Source organism: Corvus hawaiiensis, chromosome 10 (genome assembly GCF_020740725.1).
Source record: "Corvus hawaiiensis isolate bCorHaw1 chromosome 10, bCorHaw1.pri.cur, whole genome shotgun sequence".
In the NCBI taxonomy this organism is placed as follows: domain Eukaryota; kingdom Metazoa; phylum Chordata; class Aves; order Passeriformes; family Corvidae; genus Corvus; species Corvus hawaiiensis.
The window spans coordinates 12,436,585-12,448,768 of NC_063222.1; the positions used below are offsets into that span (position 1 = coordinate 12,436,585).

The 12,184-nt window shown below is 43.4% G+C and overlaps 1 protein-coding gene across 1 annotated transcript; it reads left to right on the top strand.

The window, feature by feature from the left end:
* The first annotated feature begins 1,196 nt into the window (after positions 1–1,196).
* On the top strand, positions 1,197–4,942 carry MRPL44 (mitochondrial ribosomal protein L44). The gene is made up of 4 exons (XM_048313774.1): positions 1,197–1,576; positions 1,885–2,353; positions 3,239–3,417; positions 4,614–4,942. The coding sequence occupies exons 1-4, from the start codon at positions 1,401–1,403 to the stop codon at positions 4,783–4,785; spliced, it is 996 nt and encodes a 331-aa protein (XP_048169731.1). The 5' UTR covers positions 1,197–1,400; the 3' UTR covers positions 4,786–4,942.
* Positions 4,943–12,184: the final 7,242 nt, after the last annotated feature.

Below are 12,184 nucleotides of genomic sequence, written 5' to 3' on the forward strand. Positions count from 1 at the left end.
TCCCCTGCGGGTTGTGGTGCTGGTGTCAGGTGTCAGAAATGGGGAGCCAGCCTGGAGTGCCCTGGTACCAGGGTCAGTTTAAACATCCCCTGCTCAGCCTCGTGATCCACCTTATTTGGTAGATACGGGCACAGGGGCGCTGAGGGAGCTCCCTGCAGGCTGGTGGCTTCAGGCCCCTGAACGGCAGCCGCAGCCGCAGCCCCTTCCCCGCGGAGCACGGAACCACTCGTGCCAGTGTGCCGGAGACGGGCGGTGACGCCGCAACGCTGCTCAGAGGGAACCTTCCATGCATAGCTGGACCTAGCCCCCTGTGCAGGACCCTTTTTGTGTTGTAGCAGGGCACAGCGGGGTGAAGGATGGATGATGCACAGCGGCTGCAGAGGAGAAGGAGCCGGAGTCTGTTTCAGCGCTGTCCTCGCTCACCCCGCAGCGCTGAGGCCGCGGCACAGTGCCCGGGCTGCCCCTGCACGGTGGGACCCAGGGCGCTGCTGGGGCTTGCACACGGGGCTGGGGGGCAGTGCCGCAGTGCCCTGGACAGTGGATTCCGGGAGCAGCAGCATGAGAAGGCCTGAGGATTTAGATACAAGTGCTGCAGATGCCAGGAGGAATGCTGCTCTCACCCCTTCCTGTGATGTGGAGTCAGAGTGGGCTCAGTGTGTGGCTCTTGCACTGCCGTACAGGCTGCTGTACCTGCTTCCTTGGCTTCTCCCATGCGACTGTGGCATATATTTTTTCTGAGCTTTGTTTACTGTGTTCTATGATTCCATAGGGGTGTTTGGTGTGCATGTTTTCTTACCGTGAATGTTCAAGTGTGTGCCTTTGTCTTTCAGTAAAGACGATAAAAAGGGCCAGGCCTGCTTTGCACGTTTTCTGCATTTTCCATTTTATATCATGACCTTTGCACGGAGGGTGTATTGTAAGAACTCTGATGGTGCAAATGAGGGCTGAGCGATTGTACAAAGAATTGTACAGGCGACAGTCATAAATAAAGCTTCTTTTAAGTGCACAAAACCGGACTTTTGTCTTGCACGTTGGAATGGAACTCAAAGATTTTAGAACGCCGCCACCTGAGGAGCCGCCCGTGGGGCACGTTCGGCGAGTGCCGCTGCCCCGGGACCCGCTGCCAGGGGCTCGCTCACACCGCGGGGCTGCTCGACCACACCACGGCGCTGCCGCGGCCTGAGCGCTGACGGGCGCCCAGCCTGAGGGTCCCACCCGAAACACCCCAGCGGCCCAAGCCGGAGTCCCGGCAGTGCAACTGCCCCGCTCCTGTCCTCGCTCATGTCTCCGGGGCCGGGGCCGTCCGGCGGCCGCAGAGCCCGGACCCGGTTCCGCCGCCCCGGCCGGGAGCGTTTCCGCCCGGAAGCCGAGGGGCGGAGCCGCCTCTGCCCGCACCCGCCATGGCCGCGCGGCTGCTCCTGCGGGCGGTGGGGCCGCTCCTGGCCGGGGCCGGGCGGGGCGCCGGGCTCGGCACCGGGCTCGGCACCGCGCTCAGCACCGCGCCGCCCCCCGAAAAGAAGCGGTGGCTCCGGGCGTACCTGGAGCTGCAGCGGCTGCAGGCACCTCCGCAGCGGCGGTAAGCGGCGAGAACGGTCGGGCGGGGCTCGGGGAAGGGGTGCGACGGCCCCAGAAAGGGGGTAAATCAAAATGTTTTGGCCCCGTCTGGTTACGCTGTGGAGCAGAATAGGTTGAGCTCCGCAGGTTGGCGTAGCCCCGGTTGAACGGGGCACGCAGACGGTGATGCGGAACCGACAGAGTCTGACCCCAGGGATTTAAATACTGGGTTTGGTATTCAAGCTCAATTTCATTTCTCGTTCCCCTTCGAAAGGCGCGGGGCGGGTAACGCGTTCTGTTCCTGAGCTGGTTCCCTTTCCGCGCCCGCAGGTCCGAGAAGCCCAACTGGGATTACCATGCGGAGATCCAGGCCTTCAGCCACCGGCTGCAGGAAAACTTCACTCTGGACCTTCTCAAGACTGCGTTTGTTAATCCCTGTTACATCGAAAGCGAAGAGACGAGGCGCCGGCAGCTGGGGCTGGACAAGGACGCGATCGCTCTTCAGCTCCAGGACAACACCGGACTTGCGGAGCGAGGGCTACGCTTCGCCCGCGCTTACCTGGCGCAGTGCTTTGAAGGCGCCTACCCAGAGTTACCTGCAAAGGGCATAGAAGCACTTGTTAATTTTCTTACCAGTCAGGAACTTGTCTCTTATGTGGCTCAAAACCTGTCCGTACAGGACCTGGCGCTTTGCAGGGATTTTCCTGCCCCACCAGACGTGCTGCAGAGGACGTTCCTCGCCGTGATAGGAGCCCTGCTGGAAAGCAGTGGGCCCGAGAGAACCGGGATCTTTGTCAGGGTAGGTTCATTAAATGGTGGTTTGTACTCGGATGGTGAGAGATCCAGGGAGGCTGGGAAGAGTTTGACAATACCTGTAAGAAGACAATTTAACAATGAGATCTGTTGGTTTTTGGTGGTGGTCAGCTGGGGTTTTGGGGGTTGGGGATTTTAGTGGGGGATTTTTTCATTAAGAAGGCTGATCAAGTACATAAAATCATACACTTTTGGTTTATGATGGTGATATTTATATTTGCTGGAAGTTGCTAAGGGAAAGCATTATATTCCATGCACTATACTATCAGATAATGAAATTATTCCATGTGAGATTTCGTATGTCTTCAATTTTAAAAAACCCTGTTGTATATAAACAGGGATGAGTTCATAGTTTTGCATGTAGGAGTGCAAACCCCTGAAGATATTTCATACAGAAATATTTCTATTAAAATTCAGTGTGACAAAGTAGTTCTAGCAGCTATTGTTGTTTCAGTCATCCTTTTCACTTATTTTAGTTTTGCAATGGAGGAGTGTTTTTTAAAATGTTCTTTCTGATACAAAACCATTGAGAGGTGTCTAAGAGCAAGGAGCAGTTTACAGACAAGAGAGTGATCCAGGCAGGTAGAAGACTCATAGGTTTGCACGTTCCCTTGTATTGTCACAATTTCTCTGTTGTCACAGCTCCTCTCTCAGGCTGGAGCTGTCCCTTCCCTGGGTCTGGGGCTGACTTTGCCGTGGGCACACATCTGTCAGTGGCTAAACCACAATCAGAGACTCAAGCACTGGGATGGGGCACTGAGGCAGCTTTATCATTCATTTCAGCAATTCATTGCCTCTTCATACTGTGTTTTTATTAGGAGACACCAAAAACTCAAGCCATTAATTGTAACTTCTAAGTATTCTTGTTTAGGACTTTTTTATTCCCCAGCTGATTGGAAAAGACCTGTTCGAGATCTGGGAAGTTGTAAATCCTATGGGCTTACTGCTGGAAGAACTGACCAAGAGGAATATCTCTGCTCCAGAACCAAGAATTACCAGGCAGCTGGGAGTCAGCACAGTTCTGCCAGTCTACTTTGTTGGGTTGTACTGGTTAGTGCAATATTAATTTAAAGTTAAATGTGTTTAATTGGAGGAGAGGGGAGGAGGGAAGATGGTCTTTTACTTTTCTACTCGTGCTTTTCAGTCAAGTTGTTCCAGAAAAGAAACCTGATAGTAACTTCCATATACAATGAGCCTTTTAAGCATTGGCCACAGCTCGCTGTGGTGATACATAAACAGTCTCTGATTAAGGGCTCCAAAAGCTAAATGGGGTGTACTAAAGAGCCTGGATGTGCTTTGGGTGACCTGACACAGGAACTTTGGGAACAGCCTAACCAGGTGGCTTTGGAGGGATGACAGCTGTATCCAGGGCTTAGGCAAGCATAAAGAGACATCAGGGGAGGTGAGATGACAGAGAGAATCATTTAAGTTCCAGAGAAGCCTTTTCATTTTCAAATCAGCAGCACTGTAAACTGGGCCACAGGAGTGTCTGTGTCCAGGCAAGATTTAGGAAGTGCCAGTTGTCCCTGGTGTGCTTGTGTCAGGTGTGGTCAGTGCTTGTCCTGGTCTCTTTCCCAGGAGTGACATCGCTCCTGAGGGGCAGAACAGAACCCACATCACTGCTCCTTTCCTAAAGGAGCCGCAGGTAAACACGTGGGAAGGCTGCCTTAACTCGCTCTCCTTCACCCTGCTTTGGTTTCTATACCTTCTAAGATGTTTTTTATAAAAAGGAAAGGAACTTTGATTATTTCTCTTTTGCCATGTGTGATGTCCCTTCTCTGCTCTTATTTAGTGCCCATAGGTGTTTGTTAAACAGAGCTGAGCATGTAATTCATAACAGAGAGAGCTTCTCTGTCAGTCCTTTTGAAGCAGTTGGAAATGCTTCCTTATCGGGGGGGAGAAAAGACAAAAGCATTTCAGTTCCTGCTTAAGCTAACCAGAGTAATGAGTTGGCATATTTTTATCAGGGCTAACAAATGGAATGCTTTAAAGAGTCAGTGCTGTGTTAGGAACCTAAATGAACAGTGTTGTTCTTCCAGGAAATGGACACATTTCTGATCTGTTTCCATTATTGAATATACAATCACCTTTGCAGGAAAGACCAACAGAAATGTTTCCATTTTGTGTATATAGAAATCGGTATTCACAGATGCTGGAGAATAAACCAGTCTGTTTTATTCACGGTACACAGCAGTCCTCAGGGTTTCATGATGGAAGTGGTTGTAATTTTGGTTTCTTTCCCCAAGTGATAAGAAGATCTTAGCTGAAGGCCCTGGTGAAACACTGCTGGCTGCAGAGGAGGAGGCTGCGCGCGTGGCACTGCGGAAGCTCTATGGATACACAGAGAACAGGAGACCATGGGATTACTCGAAACCCAGACAAGGATTGGCAGCTGAAAAGGCAATCAGCAGTAACTAGATGCTAAAAGACATTTCTGATTTATCTTAAAAATTGATGGCTTCCATGCTGAATATAGGTGTATTTGGAAAAGCAAAATACTGTTTGTTTTTCTGGTCTTCAGTGCTTGAAACTTCCAAATCAAATATGGTGTTAAATAAAGTCTTTTCCTTTTGCACAATGTTTTAACGTTTGCGCATTTTTCTAAATGTAACGGAAGTGCCCTTATTCTGAATTTTTGCCTTTTGGCTGAGAAGTTTTTCTGTACATCACAGGAGATCATTTTTAGTGATGTTTAATAATGTGTGACAAAATCTCACTGTACAGAAAGAGGTTTCATGAGTGCTTCCTTAGAGGTTGTTTGGAGAGGACTGTTAATAAGCTGAGTTGAATTAACATATGCAACATCAGCCTTTGGATTGCATCTGGATTTGTGTGTCCTTAACCTTGTGAAAACATCAAGTGTGATGATGATCCTGACACTGTTGGGGATCCAAACTTCTGAGGGCTCACTGCTTTCCCAGAAATTTTATTTGCCATGCACATTGGTTTCTATTGTTGGAGCACACTCAGAGATTTTTAAAATTTCTAAAAATGCCTCTATTGCAAAATGAGAAATAAGTGAAAATAAGGATCATGAAGGCCTGAATGTAAAGAAATTGGAGAACATGATTTAATGATAGGTTGGAAGATAAGCTTTTTCTTTTTTCCTCCTTTTTCTCTTTTTGGTACTTACCCTGTTCAGTCCATATACTTTCATTTAAGCAGTCACATGACTGAAGTACTGGATTCAGTGAAATCAGTGTTTGTTTTGTTTGCAGCATCTGTAGCTGTTTTAATGTAATTCCAAATGAATGGAAAGACACAAATAACTCAGGTACCTGCATGATATTCCTGTTAAATGTTATAGAAACTCAGCATGTCTACCAGAGGGAAACAGATGTATGAGAACTGTGGCTCTTCTGGAACAATTTTCTTTAAAAGTGAGCGAGAGTCTATTACAAACTGGATTGAGCCCTGCAAGGAAGAAGCTGGACGTAGGACAGTTGTTCAGGAAGTGTCTCCTGCTTCATCCCATCGTGAGCACTGATTGTAAAAGACACCAGGTAAATAAATGTGCCTTCACTAATAGGTGGGAGAAAATCAGGCAGGTGGCCATTCATCCAAGTTTGGTACCGCTGTGCATCGTAACACATCCCTTGCCTTTGGCCCACAAGATGGATTTAGGGAAGGACACTTGGCAGCTAAAGGTCCTGGCTGCAGCTGTGGCTGCTGGGTAGGTCTGTGCTGTGACAGTGAGTGCTGGCTCTGTCAACCCAATGGAAACAGATTTATTGGTGTTCTCAAGCAAAAGGAGTCTCCAGCACTCAGTGCCCTGCATCTTACCCAGTGTAAAACGCTGATGTGGCTGGAGAGCAACGAGACCTTCCTGCTGCTTGTGGCATGGGAGGTCACACAAGTGAGAACTGGAATACAAAAAGGAGGGCAGAAAGATCAGCCCAGCATAATATATGCATAAAATTCCTTGTGTTAAGTGAAAAATTCCAGCTAGGCAATCTATTACCACTTACATAAGCAAAGCCAATAAGGTCACTAGATTCCAGGGGAATAATAGCAAAATGTGAAAAGATGGTAAAATTACTCATGCTATTTTTAGTTTTCAGATGAGGTTATTGCTCTTTACCTATTTTAAAAGGACAATAGTGAAGGTGGGGTTTTTTACAGCCAAAGTTTCCTACTATTTTTATATACATATTTATGTATTTTGAGATAGAGAAGTAAATTTCAGTCAGTTTACCTTTAAAAATAATTGAGATCTGTTTACTGTGTCTTTATAGTTTGGAATGTGGGCATAAGTCCTAGGAGAAGTGGATTACTGAATACTGTGCTGGTAAAAGCTGAGTGATACAAGATAAATCAATTTACTGTGTGGCACGTGTGGAATGTATTGAGATCAAATGGAAAGAGTTTGGGGACATGGAAAGAAAGGACTGGGTTTTTATAGAGGTGTGACTGAAAAAGGAGTTTTTATAAGAAAATGTGTCCTATATTCAAGTTTCTAAAGGTCAGAAAAGTATTTCATATGGTATCTGTGCTTTAATTTCAGACACTCAACATATATTTCAGGATTTACAGCTGTACTAGTGGGATCATTTACATACTTCAGATTACTAACTTTTTTCCTTGTTTTTTGAATCAGTAGCCATAAATCATATCTAAGTGATGTTAAAAGATTTGTAAGATCTACAGAAATCAGTATCTACAACATGTGGTGAAAATGGCAGCTCAGAAACATTGTTCATGAAATTCCATGGCAGTTTTGTCTGAAAAGTGCTTTTTGAGCTGCTTGCATTGGTGCTGAGTACAAGTGCATTTATGTCTCTCAGCGGTTGTTCCTTTCACAGTCACATTTTATTTATCTTTCAGAGAGACAGTAGATTGAGCAGAGTGTCAATAATGACTGACAGAAAGGAATCAGGACAGTTTATTCTTCCAACCCATTGAAGAGCTCAGTGATTATTGTTACAAAAACTACATTTGTAAACTCACTAAACAGTAGGAAAGGCTAGTAACCTAAACTTGCTTTTTCTCCAAATGTTAAATAAATCCAATGTGTGAATGGTCTTGGATTACTCTGTCATGTACATCCTTTGTCTGTTTTTTTTTTTTTTAAGTGCTGTAGAAGTAATTTTATTTTGAGAAGGATAAGAGAAGTCCTATGCCATTGGTCCCAGCTAAGTAATTGGTGAAAAACTTCTTAATATGGTTTCATACACTGTTGTTAAGTTGCTTCTATTCTCGGTTTGTGCCTCTGCTCCTGTGTCTCAGCAGTTCAGTGATGTGACTGAGCACCCAGTTCTATCTCCTTGCTTCCAACTGCAGCTTCTGGTTTCAGTAACCAAATATTTTGTTACAATTTTCTCTTAACAAAAAAAAAGTTCAGGAATAATTCTTAATTCTTACTGTGACTTAAAGGCAGGAGATGAAAACACAATCATTTCATAGTTACCTCTGTGGTAATTCAGAGTTTGAAATTGCTGGTGAAAAGTCAAAGCTTTTACTGGTTTATGACATTTATTTTTTATTTCTTATAATAATCTCTTGTGTTTTATCATAAATCAAAAACTTAAATGAGATGCTCTGGTGTTATGCTGCTATACAAAGCCATGAAGAATTCAAAACATCAAAAGATGTGTTGTCGTGTTTTGCAGGGCAGAGGGAGGGGATGATGCAGTACAGACATTAGAAGAGCCCTACTTTTTCCTTGTCCTTAACTTCACTGAGTGCTATAGTAACTTGAAAGAGGCTCTGAACTATTTGGGTTCTCTTACATCAGAGCTTTGAAGTTTAATATTGAGAGATGCATTTAGTGTCGAGAAGCAAACACTTCTCAACAAGGACAGATCAGTTTTATCTTTCCAAATCGATTCCCCAGATGTAATAGCACTAGTTTTGCATGTTTCCTGTTTCAGCTTGCCTAAGAAATTAAAGATCCAGTGCCCACCAGTTGGTCAGTAAATAGCCCCTGTTGTAGTATGAGGCTGCAGAGTGGGAACAGCTGCTCTGTGTGACAGTCAGAGCATTATTGAAGGCCCTTGGTGATTCCTACATCACAGGCACACTGCAATGCAGCTCTTCGTGGTGCACATAAAAACTGGGCTGTTCTTCTTTGGAAAAGGGTAACTCTAGGGAGAAGGTAAATATCATCATCCTTTTCTGGTTTTGTGTAATAAGTGTGATGCTTCTGCCAGTCAGTGGCAGCTGTGCTGGGGACCATGCTCTTGAACGTACAGGTTTATATTAAAACATGTTAATTTTGGACACATTAAATCTTTTGCTCCTGTTGCTCCAGCTGGGGACAATTACAGAACCTCACTTTTCTGATATGGAAATTAAAATTTATGCTTTACCTCTGGAAGTTTTCATTGCCAGTCATGCTCACTTGTGCTTCATCAGAAGAAATTTTTATTTTATTGATGTAGAGGAATTTTGCATTTAATTCCAATGAGATTAAAATTTCATTGAGTTTTGAACATGCTTGAGAGCTCCCCTTTAAGGGGCATCTCAATAGCTCTGCAGTCCTGTGTTTACCCTTAATTAGCCTGGGATGCTTACATAAATCAGAGCAACATTTGTTTCTCTAACTTGAGTAACATTTTTAGATTAAGTGTTACCTGACCTTTTTAGTTTAGTCCTGAAAGCACTCTTTTGGTTTAAAGCACCAAATTTTGTTACTTTATATAGGAAACCAAAATTAATGCATCAGAAGGTAGGCAGGTCTATTAAAACTGTAATTTTCCATAGTAATTTAAATAACCTGGCCAATGTTTACATAGCATTTCTGAATACTAAAAATATGCAACTTGCAGAAAAAGGTTCTAAAAAATGTTTTGATATCTGCCTTCAAACTTGACACTGTTTAATGCAAGTTGTTTCAGTAGGCAATGGTGAGCTGTAGTCCTTTGCTCCTGGCAAGAGATTCCATAGTTTCATGACTCCCACATATTTTGCCAAATATTGAATCAAATTGTCAGTTTGTCAATGCCAGTGTATTTGTGGCTTTTTGTAGGCTGTACCGTGCACTTGGGTGGGGAGGAAAAGTGCCCCTGGCAATTTTTCAGCCTTAGAGAAGGGAGAAAATAAATACTTTTGACTGGTACAGGAGATCACTTTCTGAAGTTACTAAGTTTGGAAGTTTTAAAATGTTTGACTCTCGCTTATTTGACCATTTCTAGAGAATGATGCCGCATAGCAGGTAGTAAAGGAGGATAGACCCACTGCCACGTTGAGACAGTAGTTTTGTGGGGACATATCCAGATTTGGGATGAATATCTCTGAAGTAATGCAGGGGATATTGCCAGGTCAAACAATTAAGCCAAGTGGAATAAAAAATCAGTGTGCTTTCCTCGAGGCTGAAGGAAACATATGGGTGGAGCACCACTGCCACATTAGACCTAAAGCTATGAGAGAAAATTCAGAGTAATTGGAGTTCAAAGATAGCATTCTGAAACCTGTTCTTGTGGAGTATTTCCTTCACAGAGACAGTTCTGCAAAATTAAGAAAATACTGTTGAAACTAAGGAAGTGTCACAGGGTTAGTCATGTAAGAGGAGGATTAACCAGGGGAAGCATTCCCACCACCAGAGGGCAAGGATTTGTCTAAAAGTTCTGGCTTGGTTATAAAAAGAATCCAGTTACTTTAGTGGTTATTTCAGTAGAACTAGGAGGCACAGCTTTATCCTCTAAGTTACTGGCAAAAGTGTCGGTGCTTAGGATGACAACATAACAAAACAATTTGTGAAAATAATTCCAACATCAGAGAATGTTTAAGAAGGAAAGGAATCCAGAGAGAAAATAGCTTCATTAGTTGAGATTGTTGAATGTTAATGGAAATTATTCTCTTTAATTTCAAGTGATGAGGACTGGAAATGTTTATAAATTTTTTTTTTTATAGTCCATCAGTAAAAATACTGTTGCCTAATCTAAAAGTGTGTCTGAAGGTTTCCTATTCCATTACACTGACCTTCTGATTGAGTAATGATGGTGGCAGTGAGCTTGGGAGAGCTACTTTGATAATTTGATTAGGCTTTCATTACTAGGGAGCTGATGGGTTTAGATTTGAATGATTCCCCTGTCATTTTCTGTTTATAATATCAGAGTACAGTTCAGTTTTCTTTCATGTTTCTTTTGCAGTAGAAATATATGTTAAATATTTCATTTCTGTCTCAAATATCATGTGATGCTATTTCAGCATATTTTCATGGCAGTTTTCAACAACCTGTGGCCACCAGGCAATGAGAAAACAATTGGAGAAGAAAAAAAAAAAGAATGACATTCATATTGACACTTAGCAGATCCCCCCATGGCAATTCATTATTGCTTCTACTGCTCCTCTGAATACTTTAGAATGAACTTAGATGCCCACACCCCCCCCAGTTTCACTTCAAGACCCCCAGAGTTGCACATTTTTTTCCCAGCTGCCCTGACAGTGTCCTGTAACTTCAGGCACAATGTCCAAGTGAGGTTTGTGAGGATTTCCTTGATTCAGGCTGTGTGCTGCATGACCAGCAGGCAGGCTGCTGAAGTTCATGGAAATCTAGACCAGTAACAAACTGTTGATTATTCCCAGGTTTCAGAATTAGGCCATTTATTTCATGGTTTATTTCTTTGAAAGTTTCTTGTTGAATTTATTAGTTCCTAATTGCTTATTTCAACTGCCCACTGCAAGCTTGGCTGTAAGATCAAGTGTTTAGGATCATGGATCAGGTTGAATTTGGTTGATCTCATATATAAAACCAGGCTATTTAAAAATAAGTTTGAACTTTTTTGTTGTTGTTGATTGGAGTACTATACTCATCATTTCCTAGTAACCAAAAACATCAGGGATTAGATGATAACAACAAAAATAATAAAATTTGATAAAATTTGGAATAAGCTTCAAAATTTTCCTTTAGAGAAAAACTCCCCTTGTTGCAGAAAGGATTTGTTGCTAGTGACAGTATACACCGCTGAGTTATCCAACTTTTACTAGATAGTTTTTGAAACCTGCAAGGAATAATTTTATGCTTCAAGATAATTTCCAGTTTTGAAGCCTAACAATACATCATTTAACATGAAGATGTCATTCCAAAGAGCTGTGACAAATGCTTATTTGGATTTCATTATACAAGGGGATGACACTGGCTGTCGAGAGGACCGAGGGCAATTGTGGGCGTTGCCTGGCAATGCTGAGAGACTGCAGCAAAGAAACGAAACACGTGGTGCTTCAGAGCAAAGCTGAGACTGCAGAGAGTACTCTGAACATTCACTGACTGTTTCTAATGAGAAAATACAGAAAGAACTAAGCCTTTTGGCAGGTGGGTTTGAACTGTGATCTCTGTCCAGGAGTGTAAAATGAGTTTACCCTGGCAAATGCTTAGGTCAGTATCAGTGGAAACTTTTCAGTAATTACTATGAAACCTTTCTGTGTTAATTGTTCCTTTGCTTAAATTGGTTTGGTTTTGAATGATTACACTCCTAATCAGCAAAGTTGTAGTGTGCAGCCATGCACAAAGCTCCTCCATCTCCTCTATCTCCTTCCTGCACGTGTCCCCATGGCAGCTGGGCAGATATCTGTGGGCACAGAGGGATGTGCAGGGAGGGGACAAGAACCTGAAGGTTTCAGAGCAGTATTTGTAAGCTGGCTATGAATACATCAAACCAGAACAATTGGAAAGCTGGACCTTAATTAATAAATCACTAGGGGGTCTGAAACAACCACATACAAAGAGGAGCAGGATGTGAAACCTCTGTGTATTCATAAAGTGGATCTTGATAATTCAGGAAAGCTGGGGTGAACTGAGAAGAGAGATCTAAAAACATGATACTAACAGGGTTACAAACTCTAACAATTACAAGAGACTTGATTAAAAATCCTACTT